The sequence below is a fragment of the Lissotriton helveticus genome, chromosome 12, assembly GCF_964261635.1.
Source record: "Lissotriton helveticus chromosome 12, aLisHel1.1, whole genome shotgun sequence".
NCBI classification, from domain to species: Eukaryota; Metazoa; Chordata; class Amphibia; order Caudata; family Salamandridae; genus Lissotriton; species Lissotriton helveticus.
The window spans coordinates 463894601-463919550 of NC_136073.1; the positions used below are offsets into that span (position 1 = coordinate 463894601).

The 24950-nt window shown below is 43.0% G+C and overlaps 1 protein-coding gene across 2 annotated transcripts in view; it reads left to right on the top strand.

The window, feature by feature from the left end:
• The window catches only part of NUP93 (nucleoporin 93), a 655917-nt gene that overhangs the window by 23314 nt on the left and 607653 nt on the right, over nt 1-24950 (top strand). For both annotated transcript variants that reach the window (XM_078671250.1, XM_078671251.1), the window contains exon 3: nt 11743-11860. In XM_078671250.1, the coding sequence (XP_078527376.1) occupies nt 11743-11860 (118 nt within the window). The remainder of the gene's footprint in view (nt 1-11742; nt 11861-24950) is intronic.

The window sequence follows — 24950 nt, forward strand, 5'->3', positions numbered from 1 at the left end:
CTCCCCTGCACTGCTCTGTTAGCAGAGCAGCCCGCCCACCCGCCCGCAGATGAACCCTGATATGGTAATAGCAGAAATGTATTACCATTTTATGTTTTTGCTTCTCGCATTGCGAGAAAGCAGTGGGGTGACGCTCCTTGGCCATAGCGGAGAAGTCACCACTGGGTGAATACCCTATCTAATCGCTGACTTGTAGATTAGTTTCATGATTTTATTCTTGAAGTGCCCACCCTGATCACTCTCTATGTAGCCTGATACTCTATACTTTAGGCTCAGTTCTTTGAGGAACCGTTTTGCTACAGTTGTTTCATCACATCCGCACATTCGATAGGCTGCCATTAATTTTGAAAAACATACAGAGTACAGTCCCCAGCCCCCACAAAGAGGAAATTCAATGGAATCCGTTCGCAGTCTTAAAAATGGCCCATAGACTTAAGGGAAATTGACTGATGGCAACCATAGTTCCTTTCCCTATATTATTCTTTAAGCACACCATACATTGTGAGCAATAGTATTGGGCAACATTAAAAACGATTCTTTACACCGTACCTGGTGGAATTTGGCTGTGATTGCATCTCTTCCTGAGTGTGTGGGCCCATGGAACAATTTTACCATCTGTGACAACAAAGAGTTTTGTAATTCCACTCTTCGCCCTGTGTACACATTCACTCCTCCAATGGATCTGCAACCCTTTCGCACCCACTTCTGCCTTTTTCCATGTTCTGAATCCTATTGTATATGTTTGAATGCTTCCATTGTTTTTACAGGCACATCCGGGACAGTCACTATTGCAATCTGCAGCACATTCTGTAGGGCCATTGAAAGTGTAAAACATTGCCACAGCATCAGCAAAATTGTTGCTTCTTTAAATCTCATTAGACCCCCCTCCAAAGTGCTGCACGCGCTACAATGGCTATCTGGACTGGCATCTACAGAGTTCGTAACTGATTTAAAACTCTGGGGCTATTGCGTTTGGAATGCCAGTAGAGGCCAAACATTCACTTCATTGACCAGAGATGTTTGTAGTCATGCACCACCCCAAATACATAGCAAAAGTCAGTATAAATATTCCTATTTATATCTGTTTCTGAACAAAAACGTCTTGTGAATGCAATCCGTTCTATCACTTATGCTGACCGAACATTTGCTATAGAGTGAACCTCAATTATGTTTCCAGTGGTGCAAACTGCATTTGTGCTTCTTAATGTTCCTACATTGTCTCTCACACACGAGCTGCCTACTTACTACACATTAGCACAACATTTCAAAGGTTTATCTTTAATATCTGATCGATGTTTGTTTGGTACACAACCCCACACCTTTTAACAGACGATGAGATTAGCAAACAATGTTGTTTCTTAACGGGTAATTCGGGCATAGGTCAGATGTTGTTTTTTACATTGGGTAAGCAAAATTTCATCTGAATTAGATAACTACCATGTCACAAGATCCTCCAAACAATATTATCAGATTGGTATCCTGCCAGCGCTTTAGCCGCAGCTGTTCTCAAACATCATGGTAAATCTGCAGCCACAGGTTCCAATCAATCTGAAGCTGAAAAGTACACAACTGGGTGCTTTTGATCACCTTGATGCTGTGTCAGTACAGACAATGAGCACCCTTCTTTCTCTGTACACTGCAAGGAAAGTTATTTCTCTTAATCCGGCATCCCTAAAGCTGGTGAGTAGCACAAAGCATGTTTCTGTTTTAGTTCCAAAAATGACTTTAGCACTCATCGGAGCAGGGCACAGGGTCAAGTACATCTTTTCAGCGTTGATCTACAAGGGAGAAATTTGGTATCCACTGCCTGTAGTGCCCTACTATACCAAGGAAACCACTCTCCTCTCTTTGTTCTGGTTGTGGGCATTTGTAATACAGCTTTCATTATTTCCTGGGACACCTTCCACAAACCGTTCTCCGACTCATGTACCAAATATATCTCCTCCGATTACCAATACTGAAGATTTGTAAGAGAAACCTTATGTCTCCATTTATCTAAAAAATTTTCATGGCATTAGTATCTCATTTGCATGCCTCCCTGGTAGTTGGGGGAACTAGAAAGGTATCGGTGTATTCGACCAAAGTCCAACAATCGGTGAGGTGCAATTCTTCAAAATCCTTATTGAGACCTTGAGTAAAAGATAGATGGTGACTTTGAACAAAATACCATGTTGTTAAATCTGAAAGTGTGTAAATACTGGCTGTCCTCATGCACTGTCATGGAGAAAAATACAGAACGCAGTAAAGCATTTTGTCGTGGCAGGGAACTGTGACAAAAGTGCAGCAAGGTTCGGGGCTTCAGGAAATTTAGGGACCACTATGTTAATAGGTCCTAAATCTTGGACCATCCTTCAAGAAACACCATCAGCTTTTTGCACATGGAGAAGGGGGGTGTAGAAGGGGTTTGGCTCTATTCTTGAAACGATTAACTATTGTAGTTAATCTTGCATTACTGCCTCAATTCCTGCTTTTGCCTCCTGGGAAAGTAATAATGGGGAATTCGTGGCAATCTTGCACTCTCCTTCAAGTTCAACTTTACCGGTTGGACACTGTGCATTTTCCCTATTTCTCTACCCTTCATTGCCTGCCGGGAGCACAACCAGCACCCTATTGTGCAAATCCTCGGATATTTTGCTTAATTCTGGAGAAAGCACATTCTATACCATCATCAAAGTCATCACTTGAAGATGCACATTAGCGTCTCTTGTCTGTATGAACACACCCTTGAGTACAATTCATAGTACATTTAATTTTACTCAAAATGTCCCTCCCCAGCAGATTTACATGGCTCGTGTAACTGATCAAAAATACTTGCTGCTTAGTTTTAGAAATGGGTGAAAATGCGACTGTTTGCACTAGTTTTCGTTAGAGCGGTAACTGGGGAACTTTGTAGGTCTTGTGGTAGACCGTGCAAACTGAGTATTGACCAAGAAAATGCCTGTTCACTTTCTCCTCCACAAAGTGGCCATCCTAGTCAACTGGAAGCATATGCGCCTGTAAGCAGTCACCACCCCCTCGGCAGCCCTATGAGTAGCCGCGGCCCCTTGAGGAAAGAGCGGTGGGGCCGGGTGGTGGTGGTGGGGATTTAGACAGAGGACAAGGGAAAATTCTTTATTTAATTTCCCCTCCTCATCGTACATCGAACTCCACCCCCCCCCCATCTCCACCGCTCTTACCTGCACGGGTCGCTGCTGCCTATGAGACATAACTGGGGCATTTCTGGACCCCTGAGCATGTGGTAAAATGAAGAATTTGCTTCATTCAATACAGAAATTGGAGATACAGCTGAGGTAACAAGTGTAGCGGTTTGGTGCGGGGCAGTTGTACCGCAGAATGGATGGGCTGATCCTGCGGAACTCCTCCCTGAACATTTCCCCTTTCTCTCTCTCTGGGCATTCCCAGTATCCAGGCTTCCCGCACTCGAGGCATAGGTCCTATTGACTTTGCCCATCACCCTTCCCCTTCCTCAGACACCACGACATATCCCTCTAAACCCTCTGGGTTGTTCTTTCTGTAAGTGCTCACCGCATTGCCTGTGGGGCTGGTGGTTCCTGCCAAAAGAACTCTGTTTGCACCACAATTAACTTATCCTTATCTTTCTTCCATTTCCAATCTAGATATTCACTACAGTATTACGCACAAGCCAACATTTAATCTATTGGTTTAGCCTGCCAACGTATTGCAGACTGTTGTACTTGAGTGCTAAACTTGGGCCCCAGCCCTTTCGAAAAGGCTGCACTAGTGCTGGCACTCAAGCTGAGTAGCACCTTCTATGCCACTTTGTTGCTTATACACCCGTAACAATCTTTCATACTAAGCATTTGTATAGTCTTATTCTTATTTTGTGTAGTTTGCATCATTTTTTACCAATTCACACATCGCGGCTGCAACTTTTCTTGCAAATGTTGCCTCACTTCCTTATACCTTTCCATTACTGTCGATGAGGGTTCAACATTGGACCTACACACTGATTCCGCCTCAAGCCACCTCACAGCCACATTACAACTACCCCAGGAATCTGTATGTATCAGAATAGAAAACAAACATCCAGATCCGTCAATAACAATTTGTTTTTGCTTTCAACCTCAGTGTACCACTTCTATGTGACTTTCTGCAAGCACGGTAAGTCCTTGGTGAAAGGTCACAAATCCTACCTGATCCAAGGCAGATGGATATGTACCGGTTGCCCTTCTGGCTTGTTTCCTCTCTCAGCGGGTACTCCAGTTCAAACCATTTAAGCAAGTGCATCACTGGATTGTCACTTAAGTAATCAGACCTGATCGCCTGATCTTCAGGTGTTCCTTTACTCTTCGTTCTTCAATCCTTCCACTTTGTTTTCCAACAAGTCTAAAGCCAGTGCCTCAACGTTGCCAACTTTTCCTTTTTCATTTAATTCAGTCTCAATAGATATGAGTGCATCCTCTTTTTCTGCAAACTCGCTACCTTTTTGACTGCCTTACTAAAATGTCTGTGATAATGAAGGTTTCTCCCACTCCTTCAGGCATCTACATAAGTAATCCAATTGTACATTTCACTTCTATCGTACCATTTTTAGGAAATTGTAATTTAGGATCCTTGCTTTCGACTACAAACAAGCATAAACTGACCTTAATCGACATTTCCTATGTTGGCGTCCCGTCAAGGCCTGTGCCTGATGTATCCTGCCTTACCTGTTAGACTTACCCATGACTTGAGGTGGGAGAAGTTACCGCTCATACACCTCGAGGGGAACCGCCCCTCCTAAAATATGCCCGTACTCACAACCTCTATGGAAGAAATCTGCCACAGTTCATCTATCTTTCTTGCCTGTGAGAATACCTGGTTACGGTTAAGGTTCTCAATCACACCTGCCTGTCACCTCCTAATCAGCTTTCATCTTTGAAGAGCATACCCCTTTGGCAGACTTATTTGCACATCTGAAAAAGGAACCTCCTCTCCCTTGCGGAAAAACACACACACTTTTCCTTCACAAGCCTGCCCTTCTACATATGTTTCATGGTGATGTGAAGAAATCCTGGCATTCCTTTCATCTCCAAAAACACAAGTTAAGTGACAAGGGAGTGAGCCCCCTCTGACTCCCCTCATGAAAGCATCTAGACTCACAAAAAGAGAAGGACTAAAGAGTGCTATGACTGAGACCGTGCAGTTATTCCCTCTTTCTGTACCTATATTGTGAATGTTCTATCAGAAGGGTCAGAGTAAAGAATAAGTAGGGGAAATAATTCGATTTTTTTTAAACTGCCCTCACCCACTATGTAGTGGCATGCTTCATCATAGGGCCGCTAACACCACCCTGGTGCAGACCAACACACTGGGTGGAGCGCTGATTTATTTGAAAAAGAAAAGAAAAGAAACAAAAAGTTTTCTTACTGAGGGACCCCTAATGCAGAAAAAGAAGCGAGTTAAAACTGCCTAAGGAGGTACCCTATAAACCTTTATTACTGGTCACCCTTGACAGGGTTAAAACAATAGAAAAAGGGTGTATAGGAGGAGTTACAGCTCCTATAGTCCATCTGCTCCTTAGGCAGTTTTAACTCACTTCTAAGTGGCTAAAATTCAGACTCCTCTCTCAACTCCTCCTCACCAGCAGTTTCTACAACCTTGTTTCATCTCCATTCACATTCAAACCTCCTTCTTGTGCTACTGTTCACCCTCTCCCTATTCTGTAAGATGTGATTAAAAAGTCTGCTGTTAAGCTTCTCAATCCCAGCAAGCACTGTCTTTCAAAGATATTCAATTGTAGCTTTGTCACCCACAAGCATATTCCGGTTGACATTTCATCTAAACATTTGCTCTTAGAAACACTCTTTTTCACCACAGAAAAGACCAACATTTCTGCAACTCCACACTTCTGCCCTCATTTACGTAATGACTGATGTCTGTTGTCCTGTTACAGTCCCTTGCTGGGAGCAACTGAGCACAATCCTAGACAATCATACTGTGTTGTGTAATGTGCATTTGTATAGCTAATGTTAACCACTTGTATAGTTTAGGAATAACTACACCTATTACATTTCTGGCATTCTAGTTGACAATAGTCAGATTGACCTGTTGATATTTCTATATCCTTTCCTATTGATTTAGTTGGGAGTCATTAGATAGTGACTTACAACAGATTTAAAATAGACTGTTGCATTGTTTAGTGAAAGATTTTATTTACTGGGGATAGGTCCTGTTGGGAATCTGTGTTGAGCATTTTGTACATAGAGTGTCTACACTGAAGGATTTTGCTCTTGGCTTATTGCTGTATGCGTGCATGATTATACCTTGTTTGACTTGTGGCATTGTTGCTGATTCTGTGGGTTTGATGCAATGTTGTGTGCATCTTTCTGTTGTATATTTAAGTTGACTTTTCTGGTTGGGTTGCATCTAGATTGGTGAGGGTGATGAAGGGTGAATTGAAGCCCTCAGGGGTGTGGTCACGAGTTACAAACCATAAACCACCCTGCCCTGTGGTTTCGAGCCGTGGGCACATGTCACCGACGCAATACTTCACTGAGGAATAAGGAACAAGCAACAAAGATTACAGTTGGGTGACATTTTATTGCACAAAACACATGTATTTCGATAAAACGCATTTCTAGTGAATATTCTTTAAGACAATCTGGCTTCACTCTGCCAGGAGTATATGCTAAATAGAGCTTGCCTCTAAAGTGCTGCGAGGCAAGCTGGAATGATCCATTGAAATCATATTTAAATCAGTTAGAGCTAGAATTTAAGATTGACACAGAATACATTCTATGAACATATAGAGAACTTGAAACCAGCCTTCATGAAGAGAATAATTCCTGCAGATTGAATAGTTTAATGTGAGGGGCCAGCATTATTAAAAAGGCACAGGATACATTCTATGATACATTCTATGAAAACATAGCGCCTAGAAATGTGCCTTACTGAGGAGAATTACCCATGCATGTTTGACATTCCAAAGAGATCCAAGGTGCAAAAGGACTGGGATCTTTCAAAAAGGGCACAATTGAAATTAGTTGGGGTAAGCAGGACACTCTATAAAGTCTAGTGCCCAGAGACCCCTTAGCCTATGGAGACTATCCCAGCAGGACCTAATAGCCTAAGTGAACCTAAAATGCAAGGGATTGGGTGTGAATGGAAAGTACAGAGCAAGGACAGACACTTAAAAGACAAAAGTATTATCTGGCTTAGGGTGCCCACCACCTGAGAGAGAGAGGAATTGACACCCCAAGTCAGACAATCGGCTAGCCGGAGAGCCTGCATGCAAGAAGTTGCATTAGCAGAACCCCTCCTTCAGATTTGACGGGCTGAATCTCATATACCTGAAAAATGCAGAACCAACACTGTGCTGACGCCTTTTCTGACGCACTTTCTGATGCAGGTCATTTGGCCACATGTGTTCTAGGACACCGGAAGCTCACCCCCAAAGAACACTCTGTTCTCTAAAAGAGGACATCTTGTACATTTCTAAAAATATATGTGTTAGAGCGGAACTTACAACAGGTGCTGAGGTGCTGTGACATTCATTTCATGCAAGCTATCTTTCAGAACAACATTTCTGCAAGATTCCAAGATGTGCCAACTTGTAATGGCTGAGTCTGTGTACGTGTGTGTGTGGGGTGTCTTGCAATGGGGCTTGTGAAAGGCTACTGTAACTTTCAGGTTTGTTCAATTGCCTCGCTGTGTTCAGCACATCAGAAATGCACGTTTAAAACTATTTAGGCTCAGTGGATTCTGTTAACATAAGCCGGTGGCTTTGGGCCTTTGGCTTGGGCCTACAACCCCGGGATTCAGGGGATCCATGGGATTTCATTTGCTGATTTTATATGGTGAAAATTGGTCATTTTAGCATATTTTCAGATTTTGTCAAGTAGGGCTCACATCGGACCTTCATCCTACCAAGGTCGATAAAAAGGCCCCTCTATCATCTCCCTCCTCTTGATCATTCAATCATTCATTCAATGATCATTTATTTTCAACTGAGTATCTCTGTGACCCTTCAGCCAGTAGCCGCATCCTGGGCATGTCACTAACATAACACTTATAGTGGTATTTTTGCATACTCTGCATCGTGTTCATTTAAGCAGGCGTTCACAAGGCATAATGCTCATTAGGACACAGCTCACATGTTTAGAGACCAGTATGACACATGCTTTTGTCTGTGACTGTAGGCCAGTGTGTGCAAACATAACATCCTGTCCTGTCAGCTGTCCCCTTGTCCCATCTTTATCAATGGCTATCTATTCAATTTTAGTACAATATCTCTGTCTCATTTAATCAGTATCTTCTGTATAGCACTGTGATCATAATACATTTATAGTCATTATAATGGCAGTAAATAGTGTTCAATACTGCTAGTAGCACTCATTATCATTTTTATTCTTTGTTCTGAAAGTCTTGAGGCATTGTTCCAATCGTTGGTACGTGTGGTTGGTGTGATTAGTTAGAAGAATGTCTTATTTTCTGCTGTACTTTAAGTCTTTTCAAAACTTAAACTGAAAAATTAAACAGATCTTCAGTGATCATTTCTGTAAACAGAAAAAGTAACCGTTGGTGCCTGTCTTCAGGTAATTTGAGAGGTTTGCAAGCACTTCTATTACCTAGGCACTTTCAAATATGAAAAAAGTAGGGTGATGAAGAAGGGAAAGATATCTCGTTACAACTTGCAGATGGAGGCGTTGGGGCATTCGGAGTTCCAGACGTCTTTAGGTGATGTATCGTTGGGGTCTGCTTACACTCTTCCTTTCTCTGCTGTGTAGCACATGCAACCCATCAGGATGATCTTGGCATACCATCCCCACTTGGTACTTCTCATGGGGCAGAGTCACTGCTTTCTTTGTAGGAGAACCATGGATCAAGAAAGTCAGTCACTAGCACTGGAAAAGAACGTAGGAGTCCTTGGATGATAGTATCAAGAGGCCTGGCCTGCTCTTGTTTAACAGGGAGCTGCCTCCGTTGAGTTGTGCTTTCCTGGAGGAAGCCTGGCCTGCAGCAAGCAGGGATCTGCCTCTCCTCTAATCCATCTTGTCGTTGCTGGTCTGCTGGAGTGCACATTGTACCTGTGGCGTACCTTAGATGACACTCTTGGTGCATGTTGAGCTTGCCCCCCTTTGTCTGGCCAGGCTTCTGGTGTCCCTTCTTCAGGAAGGCCTTTCAGAACTTAACAATGTTAGTCGTTGTAGTGCCACTCATGGACAACAGAGCAAGTGGAAGTGCATCAATCCAGTCTGTGTAGCTCCTTGCCCCTTGCACACCTCTTCAATGACATGTGAGGTGAACGGTGGTCAATTGTCAGAACACAAAAGCATAGGCACTTAAAAGTGTGGAATGAACTCCTTCAGGAGGCATTTTGGAAAAAAGTTTATACATTGCAGTGTTTGGATAGTTGTACCAACACGTACTTGCAGTCTCAAATAGGGGGCTATGATGAGTCCCGGCACCAAGGTGAGATGAAGCAGTCCATTTCATGTGCATTTAACCTAAGTACCAGCATTTTAGAAAAACACAGTAACAATCTGATCACATCCTATAAGTCATAGACAATGAAAAAGACTTTAGGGAAATAGTACATCTCATTATCTCCTATCTTCATATCGTGATATCATGTGGAGAAGAAGCAATTTGAACCTTTGTGTACATACAACCGGTTACCTCGTGATATACAGTCCTTGGAGGAGGTGATTCTACAATTGGTCATTTTAGCATATTTTCAGATTTTGTCAAGTAGGGCTCACATCGGACCTTCATCCTACCAAGGTCGATAAAAAGGCCCCTCTATCAAGGGTATATCTATGCTGTTCAGAGGGTAAGTGCTTATCCAACTATATGATGTGTAACCATGTTGTGCCCTAGATGTTAGTGGGTGTGGTCCTAATGATCGTGGTGGTGAGGATGGTAATTATCTGCTGTATATTGTTAGTGTACCATGGGGCTTAAATATACGTTGATATACATATGCTGTTGAGGTTCCGTAAGCCAACAATATGGCTAGGTCCCATGTTGTATGAATGTTGGTACCCAGGCTTATTTCTAATCTGTATTTGTTTGGTGTAGAGTGAAGAATGATGAGTGGCATGGATCTGCTACTGAGGGGACAGCTGTTATCCAGCTGTACGACTTGGGCCATTTTGGTACAGATAATGTTGCCCATGTGATGTGCACATTCTTAATTCTTAAAACTGTTAGAAGCAGTGTCGACCTGTAGGAGAAAAGGAGATGGCTACAAAATACAAGTTTCACAGTTTTATATCTAGAGTTGTCCCTACCAGTCATTTAGATAGGCTCAAAATAATATTGATATGTTTGTATATGGTATTTCTTATAGCAAGACCCTAGCCAAAAGGCATCAGAGATTTTTACAAGACTAAAGGTAAGCTTAAAGTCTACATATGATAGTGGATGTAGATAAGGTGTGGATGGTTTATGCATTGCGATGTAGTGCTCTTTAAAGAGGTGAGTCCTCAATTCTTTCCTAAACTGGAACAGCTTTGGAACTTATCTGATGGATGTATTGTTCCAGGTCCTGGGTGCATAGATGGAAAAGTCTTGCTGCTTTGTTTTTTTTCATTTTTCTTAGTGTGCAATATTGTTTTGTATTTGCATTTATATAGCGCTTACTACCCCTTCTTCGGCAAGTAGCACGCTGGCTGTAGATGTGCCAAGCACCACAAGAAATGCTGAACATGTCTGCAAGATATGCGTATGTGCTGGGAATGATCTCTTTGTAAATGATGCAGCTGGTTTTGAACATGGTTCTGGCCTTCAAGGGGAGCTCATGGGGTACTATCAGGATGGGGGTGGTGTGACAATATTTCTTCAAGATGTGTATGAGACGTGCTGTGGTCTGTAGGATGCCCCTCTGGTGTTCCAGTGTGGAGTCTGTGGGAGACAATGGAGCAGGGAGTTACCTTCATCCAGATGAGGTAGTATGACTGCTTGAACATCCATTCTGAAGTCACTTTCTGGAAGAAATGGTTTCCCCATTTTTAAGACGAGCTGGTACCCGGCTGTCTTTGCTTTTTTGGCAGTGTGTTCCTTGAGGGTTTAGTTGGTGTCTAGGGTGAATTTAAGTGACCTAATTGTTCAATAAGTAAATGACATGGATGTGCATCTTAATTTACATATGTACATGTTCATTAACTCTGCCTTATTGGTGAGGAGATGTATGCTGTCAGAACTCACGGAATGGTGAAGATTGCAGCAGTGTCAGTATTGACATGGACTTGCTGCGTGTATGTGTTTGGTTCAATGGAATGGGGCATGTTCGGTCAGGTGAAATGTTTTCTACCAAGCACATTGCACTGGTTTAACTTCTGGATTAAACCTTTACATTAAAAGTATGCTGCAAAAAAGAGACATTTGTACAACTACAAAAAGTGTCATTTTGCTACACAAACCTTTTGGGTCTTCTTATGTGCGTGGTATGTCTTTCTTTACGTTTATTCCCTTTCTGAGATTTCTCCTTTTTGGCCAAAGCCCAAATCTAGTAGGACCCTGTTGTACTGACACCCCCTTTTATCTTAGATTGCTAAACATTACAAATCTCTTGATTAATGGGTCAACTGTTGACACACGCTCTAAGAAAAATGTTGAAATTGAATTGGGTGTTGCAGAGGTTAAAAGATCAACTATGCTCCGATACGGAAAGTCTGGTTAACTTATTTTTGTAGACAGAGGTCTATGAACTCTCAATTTTATTTTGTAATCAATTTGTTTTTTAAGGTAGTTAAAAAAAAAAAATGTTAACACGTTATTTTTTGCTACGTTCTTTAGGTCTGTCCTTCTTGGATCAAGAGGGCTCGACATTTCCCATACATCTCAGCGGCTGGAGAGTCTTAGTGCTGCCACTACTTTTGAACCTTTGGAGCCTGTAAAGGACACAGATATTCAGGTAATACCTTTCTACTACATTAAAAAACCTATGACTATAAACGAATTGATAGTTTAGAGAGGTGACTTGCGACGGGTGCTGGAAATAAAATCTGCACCTCTTCCTGTTACTTAGTTGTTGACTTTTGCAACCACTTGTGACCTGGCTGTGTAAAATTTTTATACAAAGTTGATTCACTAAATTAAATTGGTTATTTTATAATTCGTTGCTACCGATTTTTTTTTCTTCTTTTCAATTAACCCTACCAGAACCAGTATACACTGAGTGGTGTGTGATGGCGCCACGATTTTGTAATGATTTTTATAAACCATGCAATAAACTTAACTTACTTACACTAAATAAGATTACATAGATAACGAAAAAATATTTTTTTTTCAAATCTCCGTATTGGTTAGAAGAAAACATTTTATTCCGCAGTCTTTTGCAAACATCAAAGTATGGGTAATAAAAAAGTCACCGTTCTTTCGCTGTTCTTTTACAGAAATCTCTAGAACTTCAGGTAAATTACAAAAGTTCTACCCATCGATGTTCCCACACTTTATCATATAAAAACGGCACCCCATGTTTGGGCCAAAATTGTGATCATGTGCGGACCACATTGGCACTATATTGACTTCACATGTTCCTAGATTTGGCCTGTTCCTCACAGTTACGATAGGTCCACCCACACGTGAGGTACTGGGTTTATTTGTAGTGGTGTAGGAACACTGGATGATGGAGGTTTTGCTGTTTTCCAGAAGTTTCCATAACAGAAATATGAGGAGATTGTGTGTGGGAGAGGTTTGGTCCAATGTTTTTCCTATGGTTGACATTCTGAAGAAGAAAAAGTGGCAGCATCAATGCAAGCCACACCGCCCACAACCCCTCCAGGTATCTAGTGTTCAGATGTATCTAGGGTTTGTATGTTTCCGTAGGTGATGGATGACCCCATGCCCAGACACCACTACAACCCACATCCCGAAAATTTACAACATTCAAAACTTCTTTTTGTGTTTGCAAACCTGTCCCATGCAGTACTCTTTTGGGTATCTGTTTTAATTGGGAGAAGCAGGACAGTGCAGGATGTTTAGAGCATTTGCTATTTCCTATTGAATTTTGCAGTAGTTTTGCCTTCCTATTGTAAGGTTTAATCAACAAAAATACTTTTTTCAAAACCTTCCTTAGAATCTCCTATCATTATGGGTAATCCTTAAGTATAGTATAGTATTCCTTAGCCCTAAGCTTAGATTATTCTGCATTTTAAACAAAATATATATGTAAAAAAGAAGCAGAGAACTTTGGGTAGTTTCCACGTTTAGGTGGAAAGCAGCTCCTGTACCAAGCTCCCTACATCACCAGTGACTCTTTGAATTTGCTCACCTCAAATGTCTGCTTTTCTTTAAAAAAAAAAAAAAAAAAAAAATGAAGCATGGGATTGGCACATTGCCATCAATGCCAAGAAAGAAAGGGACTAAGTATTTGCCATTTCTGTAGCAAAGTCTTTAATCCTAGGATTAGCACAATGGCATCCACATCGAGCTGTAAAATGAGTAAAGGCTTTTACCACTCCAGGCACAGTATTACAGCGTTGCATTAGTAAAATAAAAGGGTATTGTTTTGATATAGATATAGATATATTTGGCTGTAGATACACATGCTTAGTATAAGTCTTCCATTTAGTGTTGGGCTCGGAAGTGTGCGAGTCATGAGGTCGTGACTCCTCCTCTTGCTTGCAATGCGCATGGTCCTCGACTCCAAAGATTGTTTTTTTCCATCATCTGGTTTGGACGTGTGACCCTCGGCTCAATTTAACACCATAGTCGGTTACTTCTGTAATACCGTCAATTCGATACTTGCATCACTATTTTCAACATCAACGTTGAATTTGTCTGGTGTACTCGATTCAGCCGTGGCCCCCTCTGGCCTTCACCCTTCGGGGTGCAATTTCTCTTTTGCGTTCTCAATACTGAATGCCAAATCGGTTATGGAATGTATGCCTTTCAGTTTTTGTCCTAAATATCACACCAGGTTTCCACGCACCAATCTCCACCAGGTGAGTAACTTGTACCTTTCCACTGACCACGAGGAGGCGGCCTGCAAAGGCTGCGGGTCTTTTCAATCTAAGAATACCATCAGAGATCGAAGGTCTGGAAGAATGGAGATGTCTGGACGAGCTGTGGACTATATGCCGGATCTATTCGGCTCAGAAGACCCAGAAACCGAGGTGGAGGCCAGTCCATCGGTAGCAGAGGAGGGCAGCTTCTCTCCGGATCAGATCTCCAGGTCTGACATGGAACAGAACATTCCTCCACAGCAGTCTGTGAGTACTGTACCCCCTCAGCCTCCTCCCAGACCGCAGCAGATGTCGACCAAGGGTCGCTTACACCCACCCAAAAAGGCAAATACTGTCGTTGGGCCACCACTGCCTTTGGGCCATTGTCGGCACCAACTGGCTGTTTCCAAAACTTCCAGCTCTGGCTTGGCACCCAAAAATCTGCCCTGACAGTAAGTCGCTGATCCGAGGCTATCCACATAGGAGTCGAGCCTACCGTTGGATGCTGAAATCTTCAGCGCCAAAACACCACTAGGCTTTGGCACTGAAAAAATCTGCTTCGGAGCTGAAACTGCCAGCCCCAAAAATCCAGGTCCCGAAAACCGCATTGAAGCCGAAAAAACATGCTGTTTCAAAAGCCTCTGTAGAAACAGTAGAACCAGGACTAGAGAGACACCGATAATCAGACTTGAGCCAAAAACATTTGGTCATTCACTCATACACAGGACGTATTCTCGCAAGACCCCCTCATGCAGGGGTGCAATCTGATGAGACAGTTGTCTTTTGAGGAAGCCATAAAAGTGCCTGTTCCTATAACTCCAAAGAAGAAAAAAAGGAAGACAAAACCACTAGTCCACTGCACACCACTTCACCACTGCTACCTCTTGTGCATACCCCTTCTCCACAACTTTCTCTAGTTCACACTGAGTCGTACTCTCCAGAGGGTTCCATACATTCATATACAGGGGATTTGAGGGATGGAGATCAATATTCACTCCCACCTCAAGATGATCTGTAGGATACTTACGACACAGATCCACATGATAATACCGTTCCAGATTTGTGTCCATCTAGACCTTCCCCTCTGATGACACAACAACGTATCATGATCCGATAGGTAGGGCAGCCACATACCGTAAAGTGCCTTTACACACAGAAATATTAGAAGAGTATTTCTTATTTGAAACCGTGTCTTCCATTGAGTTTAGTATTTACCAACATCAAAAGATTTGCTCAAGCATACACAGGAAATATTGAATGACCCAGTCAGGGCTAGAGTAATTACTCCCAGGGTTGATTAAAAGTACAAACTCTCACCTGTTATCCCAGGGTACATCAAGGGTCTACTTACACCCGACTCACTGGTAGTGTCCGCAGCTAGTAAATGAGCGAATCTCAAACGTCTGGTGACGCTCCACCTCCAAACAAAGAACGTAAAAATATAAATACGGCAGGTAAGAGAGGGACTCCACAATCTGCCAACCATTGGAGAATTGCAAACTTCATTGGTCTCTTATCCTGTTAAGACAGTGGACACTGAGACGAGATGGATGATATTCTCCAGCATCTCCCAGGAGAATATAAGAAACAGGCATATCAGATCGACTCGGTGGCATGCTCATTTCAAACACCACCATACGGTGTGCCCTTGATGTGACAGATGCAAGGGCCATTAATTATTGTGTCTTAATTAGACACCATGCCTTGCTAACTAAGAGTGTCCGGTTTTAAACGTGAAGTTCTGAAAATCCTGTTGGCTCTTCCCTCTGATGGGGGAACATCTTTTTGGGCCTCAGGTAGACACCATTTTGGAGAAAATCAAAAATTATGAGATGACGAAGGCAATGGGAACCCTACAAACTCCTGCTCAGCGAGGCCCCTTTTGCCGCTCATTTTTTATGGAGGATCCAAGACCACATCAACTGAGACCTCCACTGCACACCATAAGGCCCAACCCCAAACATTCGCTCCCAGAGGCTATTACAAAGGTTCCTGCAGGGGTGGCTTTACCAAGCCTACTGCAAGCATCTCTAAACCTGGTCTTACCTGCCATTGCCACCTATTTACTCAACACCGGTCAGGTCAGCAATTCTTACCAGGATGGTGGACCATCACCTCCGACCAGTGGATGTTGGATATTATCCAGCATAGTTATTGCCTGGAACTCACATCCACACCTTCAAACATTCCACCTTGCAAACACATACTGTCCACAGACCATCAGCAGCTGCTCAGACAGGAAGTCCAAGCTCTTCTACAAAAAGGAGCAATAGAACTTGTGCCAAAACAACAATATACAGGGGTCTAGTCACTTTATTTCCTAATAACCAAAAAAAGACAAGCCTCTAAGGCCAATCCTAGATCGTAGACTCCTAATCGGGTACATTTTACAAGCGCATTTTCACATGGTCACTCTGCAGGATGTCCGTCTACTTCAACAAAGCAACTTCATGGCAGCATTAAACCTGAATGAAGCCTACTTCCCTATACTAATTTACCCAGCACATTACAGATACCGTGGGTTCTCGTTTCATGGTCAGCACTTTCAATCCAAAGTGCTTCCATTCGGGGTCAGTACAGCTCCAAGGGTATTCACCAAATGTCAAGCGGTAGTAGCAGCACATTTGCAAAGGCAAAACATAAATGCTTTCCCCTTCTAGACGACTGGCTCATCAAAAGCACAGACTTTCAAAGCTGTTTTTAACACTCAGGCAACAATAAACCTACTTCACAAATTTGGTTTCACCATCAATGCAGCGAAGTCTCATCTGCAACCCCTTCAAATGCAGCCTTACTTGGGAGCCATCTTCAACTCACACAGATGGATAGCTTATCCAACTCCAGCAATGATTCCATCCTTCCAAGCACTAATCCCCCAGTTTCAACCTCACTAGCGTATACCAGTGAGAATAGTTATGCGCCTCCTAGGAACTATAGCATCATGAATAGCAATAGTTCTCATGCCAGACTCGATATGCATCCGTTGCAAGAATACATAGCACATTAATAGTCTCAAGCAGATGGCAAGCTGGAGAATCTAATGCTGATCAGCCATCAAGCTTGCCACTCTGTGCAATGGTAGAAATCCCACAATCTTTTAAAGGGGTGGCCTTTTCTAGACCTAGTACCGCAGAGAACCATAACAACGGACACATCACTTACCGGTTGGAGAGTGCACTAACAGGAGCTAACTGTGCAGGGTCAGTGGACATCCAGCCAAACTCATCTCCACATCAATCACCTAGAGCTGCTAGTTGTTCATCTAGCACTGAAAGCATTCCTTTCACACCTCAAAGGCAAGGCGATTCTCATGAAAACAGACAACATGACTACAATGTACTATCTTCAAAAACAGGGGGGGGTCTCGGCAATCTGAACTAGCCCAGACCATCTGGAGGTATGCTCTCTGGTACAAAATTCACCTTGTAGCGGAGTACATACCAAGGGTGGAGAAAACGTTTGCAGATCTCAGCAGCAAACGGCAACAAATGCACGAGTGGAAGCTCACCCCACTAGTATTCCACCTATTCTTCCAACAGTGTGGTCTCCCAGACATAGAACTCTTCGCCACAGCAGAAAACACCGAAAGCCCAAACTTCTCCTCCAGGTTCCAATACCCACAGTCCAAGGGCAACTCACTATGGATGATCTGGTCTGGGATATTTGCTTATACTTCTCTTCCTTTCCCACTGCTTCCATATGTGGTTTGCAAACTACGGGAGACGTCTCTGACTCTCATCCTAGTGGCTCCCACATGGGCCAGGTAACATGGTTCACCAGACTATTAGAACTCTGTGGTCCCACAACAGATATTGCCCAACAGGTGGGCCATTTTAACAAAAACCAGGGAGCAGTAAGGCATCCAAAACTTCCATTCTTGTGATCTGGCTCCTGATGTCCTGGAATTTGGATATTTGAATTTACCTCACGAGTTGTAAGGACATTCTAAAAGAATCCAGAAGGCCCACCATCAGAGCCTGTTATGCGGCCAAGTGGAAATGCTTAGTTCACTGTTGCCATTCAAAGGATGTAAAACCATTTACAGCACAGACTCTGGACATTATCTGTTACCTGCTGCATTTACAAACTTCACGATTACAAAATAAAGAGCACACCTCTATCTTTAGAATCCTTGTAATTAAAGCTTTTTGCAATGGTCTCAAAATAATTATTCTGCCCAGAGTCTCTCCCACTCCAGCTTGGAATCTTAATAGTGTTAACCAAGTTAATGGTCAACCCCCCACCCCGCCCCTCCCCCCCCTTAATTCTAACCTCTCCACAAATGTCCTCTCCGATTCCTTTCATGGAAAGGTGAATTTCTCATTGCAATCATTTCACTCAGACTTGTCAGTGAGCTTCAGGCATTAACTCTAGATGAGCCATTCTTCCAGCTTCATAAAGACAAGGGAGTACTACATAGCAACCTGTGTTCCCTCCAGGCTTTGCGTTTGCCCGGGTGCGCACACAACCTTCAGCAGACACCCAGAGCTTATCTGAAAGCTTGCAGACTGTTTGAGGCATTAGGAGAGATTCTGCCTTTTGCTGACTGCCCGTCTTTTAAAATTACGATCACTGTAAATAAAGGTAGTGTGTCTCTTTACGCTCTGCATGGTAGATAAAGCGACCCAGCTGGGAAGGGGCCAGATGTCTCGGACCCTTGTGGTGGGAGAAAGCTGCACTATAACTTAGGCGTGCAGAGCACATACGGGGGCTAATAGGTGACCAAGTTGGCGATTTTTCACTAAAACAACCGCCTATCATACAGTTAGGCTGGGGGTGGGAGCAGCACTGGGGGACTTTTGCAAGGTCTGCCTCCTGCTCAACATCTGCATAGCATCGGGCTCAAAATGTCCTGTTTTTAGAATACATGAACAGGGACGGAGCTGTTAAGTGGCAGCATTTATTCACTGGGCAGTTGGCATGAAGAAGCTGAAGTTAAGGTTGATACCTTTCCAGGAGAAAAATAGTGTCCATTTAGTTTTGTTTACGAGTCTGCAAAGACCCAGATGGTATACTAAATTAGACTGTAAATAAAATCGAATGTACTCTTGTAACATGATTTTCTGCCTTTATTTCCCTTAATTTCTTGTAAGGGATCGTTAACTCCACTCTAGAACACATTTAAAAGTGTTTACTATTTATAGTTGCTTGTTTGAAGTTGTACAGATAAGGGCTAAAAATACCAGCTTTATGTGATTTTGCTTATTTTTGTTACCTGACGGGACTTTAAAATACCAGTGGTACTTGTAAAAAACTAACCAGGTGGCACCTCTAGCTGCAGATCATCATGCATCCTGCACAAAGAAAGTACAGCACCGGAAAATTATATGGTATAGTATTTATGTACCCTACCGAAACCCTGACAAAGCACTGAAGCACTTAAATGCTGCTGGGAAATATAAAGAGCTTTACTGGATAGGAAGTGCTGAGCAAAGTGTTTAATGTAAAAAACAACAAGTGATGGACTGAATGTGGATCAATGTCACACACTCCCCCAGTCAAAAGATCTGGGCCCAAATCCATCGTTTTTTTGCACTCCACACCACCCTGGGTCAGATAATGGCTTTATGCAAATCAGCTCTGACCCTGTTGCCCCATGGGAACAGTCCAGTCCGAACTACAACAGCCATATCTTTCCCAGACCGGAATCAAGCATCCGAGGACCGGACCGGTTTCGAGGTAACACCTCTCTTCAGCCCGGCTAGCTTGACTCCAAGTGGTGTGGAGTGCCTGGGACCCACGTCTGGGCATCCCCAGCGCACTTAGGGCGGCAATTGCAAAAAACAACAAGTGATGGACTGAATGTGGATCAATGTCACACACTCCCCCAGTCAAAAGATCTGGGCCCAAATCCATCGTTTTTTTGCACTCCACACCACCCTGGGTCAGATAATGGCTTTATGCAAATCAGCTCTGACCCTGTTGCCCCATGGGAACAGTCCAGTCCGAACTACAACAGCCATATCTTTCCCAGACCGGAATCAAGCATCCGAGGACCGGACCGGTTTCGAGGTAACACCTCTCTTCAGCCCGGCTAGCTTGACTCCAAGTGGTGTGGAGTGCCTGGGACCCACGTCTGGGCATCCCCAGCGCACTTAGGGCGGCAATTGCAAAAAACAACAAGTGATGGACTGAATGTGGATCAATGTCACACACTCCCCCAGTCAGGGGCCACTGGAATTATGGGGCAGATGAGGGTCGAATTATGCAGCTGTTGATTTAGTGATGCGGCACGAAAAGGAACATTATGCAGCATAATGCTGCATATTTTGTGATAGTATTAACTCATTATTTTGGCATTTTTACACTTGTCTGGGCACAGGTTGTACCTCATTAGTAGCAGTTTAACCTTCACATTCAGCAATTAGCAACAGAAAGGTGAGCAGTCAACCTCTGTAAAGGGCGTTCCATTGCGCAACAAACACGTGTTGCTGCGTTTTAGGAATATTTGAGCTAAGATTTGTTTTTTTAATTTACATCTTTAGATTATTTAGCAGATGAATGATTATGTGGGAAATGCTGCTGTACAATCATGTAATTCCAGTGGCCCTGCCCTTGACTTGGAGGTCAGTTCAGTGACCAGCACCCAATACAAAAATTAGGCAGGGCTGGGAGCCCTTTTATCACCTGATGAGATGCTAACTTGAAACAAGTAACAACCTAAATTTATCACTGACTGCACTCTCCTGTTTTACATTACTCACTACCTCCTATCCCAACCTTTCCTCTAAATGCAAACCATCTTTGTAGCCATTAAAATCGTACCCAGGATGCTTGTTTCCGGTCCAGGGAAGACCTCCTTCGCAGTTCGGGCTGGACTGTTCCCATGAGGAACAGGGTCAAGACTGATTTGCACATGGCTGGGTCTGAACTAGGGTGGTGAAGTGAGCTGAACAATGATGATTGATTCAACCGAGATCTGGGACTGTGAGTGTCTGAAAAGTTTCAGCTCTCCGTCCATCATCTCCTTGTGTTAGCATTAACATCGTACTCCCTTATTTGTATAACTGTGTGTGTTTATTTTGTTAACTTTGGGGACAGCAAACAGTAATTTATTTAAAAAAACAACATTTTATTACCTGAATGAGAGCCTACATGGATGTAACTGGGTGTTTTGTGCTCCATTTGCTTTTCTCTGAATCTTCCGTTGCAAGGACCTGATCAGGGTGATTTGGATCTAACTTGATACCTAACATTTTTTGTTCACACCATCCCAATAAGGTCCTGCCCTTTTCTACATCATACACCTTGCTAAATATTTCCTTGTCTTTGTGTGACAGTTTACTGTTAAAGATCCTAATAAAGGAAGCTTAACCCCACAATAACCTACGGGTTAGATGTCAGGAGAATTCAATTTACATTTGCCAATTTTCTCCCATGCATCCTTTCAATAATGGTGTATGGAGAGCAGGAATCTGCCCATATTAGAACTTTAGTACCATTGATACCTAGCATGCATTTAGGAGGATGGTACCCTTCACAAATTTCATGGGTAGTATTCTTATATACAACACAGACTTCAACTGTCTCTCTTTTGTCAGATGACTTCTCTTAACTATACTCTTGTATGGCGTGTACTGTACGCTTCCAATTATTAGATGAACTAGTTTTGCACATGCGTGCAAAATGCCCTATTCTTTTGCATTTGTAACATTTTTCTTTAGTTGCTATGCACTTATCAGAATCAGCAGTGTGTCTTGTACTGCCACATCTATAACATGCACGATTGTGTTTAGGTTGAAAATTCTTAACAATCTTGTCATTTTTCTTGACACTATTGTTTTCAACAGCACAGATTTAATAGACTCCCCTTAATCTTTAAAATTAAGTTCTTTAACATACATAGAAGTATTCTCTATGCGTCTAGCTACTTCTTTTGTCTCTGTAATGTAGGATCTTTTAAGTCTAGTAGTCTTTCCTGTATTTTCACATTATTGGTCCTGTTGATAAATTGGTCTCTTATTATTTCTTCTCTTAACTCTTTAAATCTACATGTTGATGCAAAAGTTATAAGTACTGAAATATTCTGCTCAACTGATTGCCCTGGACGTTGCGCTCTTGAAAAAATTGTGTTCCTTTCAACCACAATACTGACTTTTTTGCCACAATTTTCTTCTAATGCCTTTACTACTTCTGCATATTCATCAAAATTGTCATTTTGTGTTTCCTCACTCTCATCAGCTTCTTCACCCTCGTGATTAGTAGAATTCACTTTAGCATGAACAGGCAAGGTTTTAAACACTTTTCTGCCTTCAATCCCTAAATTGTTTCAATAAGGCCACGTTGCGGGAAGCCACAAAATCTTCTCCACCAATTGCCTGTAAGTCTCAAATGACTCAATCCAATCCCCCCAGGGCATTGTAGGTTCCCCAGGATTTTGCAAGAATTTTGGTGGAGCAACCACAGATGATAAATCCATTTTGATACAACTAAATTAAACACAGTGCCTATTTAGTATCTACACTTCTATCTTTTTTGTATTGTGTACACTATAAATATATTGCTGTCACCAGTTAATATTTTCTCACGGTGTTACACGGTTTACACGGGCATAAAAAATACCAAGTTAAAATAACCAAGGTAGTCACCGTTGTCACAGATGGTCATAAATCACTGTCCCAACTGCTTGTTCACTGCGTGATCCAGCCGATGAAGAGTTCACATTCGGTGCTGCTCCACGTCTTCCAGCTGGCACCAATACACTTCTCTACTCCTGACGTGATTGCGCCGACACTGCTCACATTAACATGTAAACTTCCTGTTTTTACACGAGATCACGCTGACGCTGTTCACAACGGTGCGTGCGTCTGTCAACGCGCTGTTTGCTAACGCGTCACGTCTTCCTGCAACATCCCAAGTCTCAACCTATCCGTGCTGATGCTTCTTTCAGTGACGCATAGAGGTGGAAGAACAATGGCTATGGTTCCCGATCTGAATCTCTAGCAGATCAACGGACTGCCGGTGAGTACTTTTAAATGATAACAACACCAGTATGTCCCACACAGTACAGAAGCCCACCGGATGACAAACCTCCGGTATTTCACTTCTAGCCAGCACTGCTGGTACCAACCTTGGACACACACTGCCGCTGGTGCCATCACAGCACTTCCATCGTGCAATCACCGTGCACAGCACCCCACCGCTGATGCAACTCGCTCCAACACACTCTGCCACAGACCTTTGGTGCACTTTACTTTAAGAACAGGTCCCAATGCTGTCCCAGACACTGGCACTGACTTCCAAGCACTCTGTACGTTAAGTGCTTCTTGACTTGGTTTTCTCCACAGTCAGGGGATGTCCGATCTAGGTCCAATGGATTGTTGGCATCCACCTAAACTTCCATCACCATCCGATCCTCAGCGCCACTTTTACAAAGTGCACTGCATAGATTAGGGTATAAATATGTGTTCGAGGCATATGAGCTGCAGATACTACACTTAGCATTAGATCGCCACCTGGTGTTGGGCTCGGATGATAGCATGTTGTCGTCGTCTTGGAAGAAGTCTTTGTAGTCACAAGATAGGTGACTCCTCCCTTGAACGATAGTGCGCATGGGCACCGGCTCCATCCTTAGATTGTTTTTTACGCCACTGGGTTCGGATAAAAGTTTTCCGCTCCGGCTAGAAATAGACTTTTCAAGCACTTCGAAGCGCAAAAAACGTACTAAAAACTTATCAAACTTCTTTCGATATCGACTAATATCGTTTCGACTCCATCAGCTCGATTCCCGTCGTCGACGCGGGCCGTTGGGCCTATCCACTCCGTCAGGCCTACACCTCATGGAAAGGACGCCATTCAAGAGATGCCCCGGTTGTGGAGCAAAGTTTCCACACAGTGACCACCACGAGGTCTGCAACCTGTGCTTATCGCCAGAACACGACAAATCCAGCTGTACAGCTTGCGCGTCCTTTCGATCCAAGAAAACCATCCAAGATCGGAGGGCCCGTCATCACGACATGCAGAGATCAGCTCCGGAACCGGTGGATATCTTCGACGAGGAGGTTCCGCTCGTTCCCGAAGAAGATTCCGATGATCTCCAAATCGTATCAGAGGCAGACGACTCAGATGACTACATACCATTGGGTCAGCGTGTGAGTACTACTGCCCCTGCACCACACACAAAAGAAAATGACACAGGGTCGTGGCTCTGACCCAGCAAGGCTAAGCCTAATCTATCAAAAGAACAACACAACTGCCAGTACTGGACGTCATTTATCAGTATTTATGCCGACCTTTATGAACAAAACATACCGGTCCGTTTTTTAACTTGCGTCACTAGTTTATTGTTTCATTTTTTCACTAGTGGAGCATTATTTTTTTATAAACCAATCAACACCTTTTTTGTGCATGTGCAAATATAAAACATTACATTACATCAAGATCTCAAACAATACAATTTACAACTTTACTACACATCCAACTCACACACTGGCCAATTCATTCATTCTTCCCTCACACACCAAAATATACACTTTGGTCCTATTGTCAATAGTGAAATCTCTGTCCATATAAATGGTTTTATAACTAAAGATTTAATTTGGTCAGAAAAGACAGTTTAGAAGTGGAACCCTGCTTTTTAAACACAATTCACGCTATGTTTCCAGTTGACAAAAGGCACCAAAACAGGTTGACGCGTTTCGAACCCCCAATTGCGGGGTTCTCCTCAGGACCAACAGTCTATAAAAAAGAAACAAACACTGGTTTAAATATGACGTCCAAAAACAGACTTAGTCACTAGCAATGGCACCACCTGTCTGTACCCAGTTCCCCTACCTTTTTAATGTGAAATGCAGTCTTAATAGATGTGATGTTGAACTGACGAGACACTCTAAACAAAAGAGACATAACAGACATCTTAACACCCAACACAGTCATAACTATATGTTCCTCTGATCTATAAAATCCATGCGTGCATCATTTCGGGGCACTCGCCTATTTAATCGTATGGCAACATTATCTGGGGAGGGAAGGAGACCGGGAGAATCATAAGTCTAACTTCAAACGCCCCTCTGAGTCGTCAATGGAAAGACAGAGAGGCTGGTTTGAGGTGCTTACCGC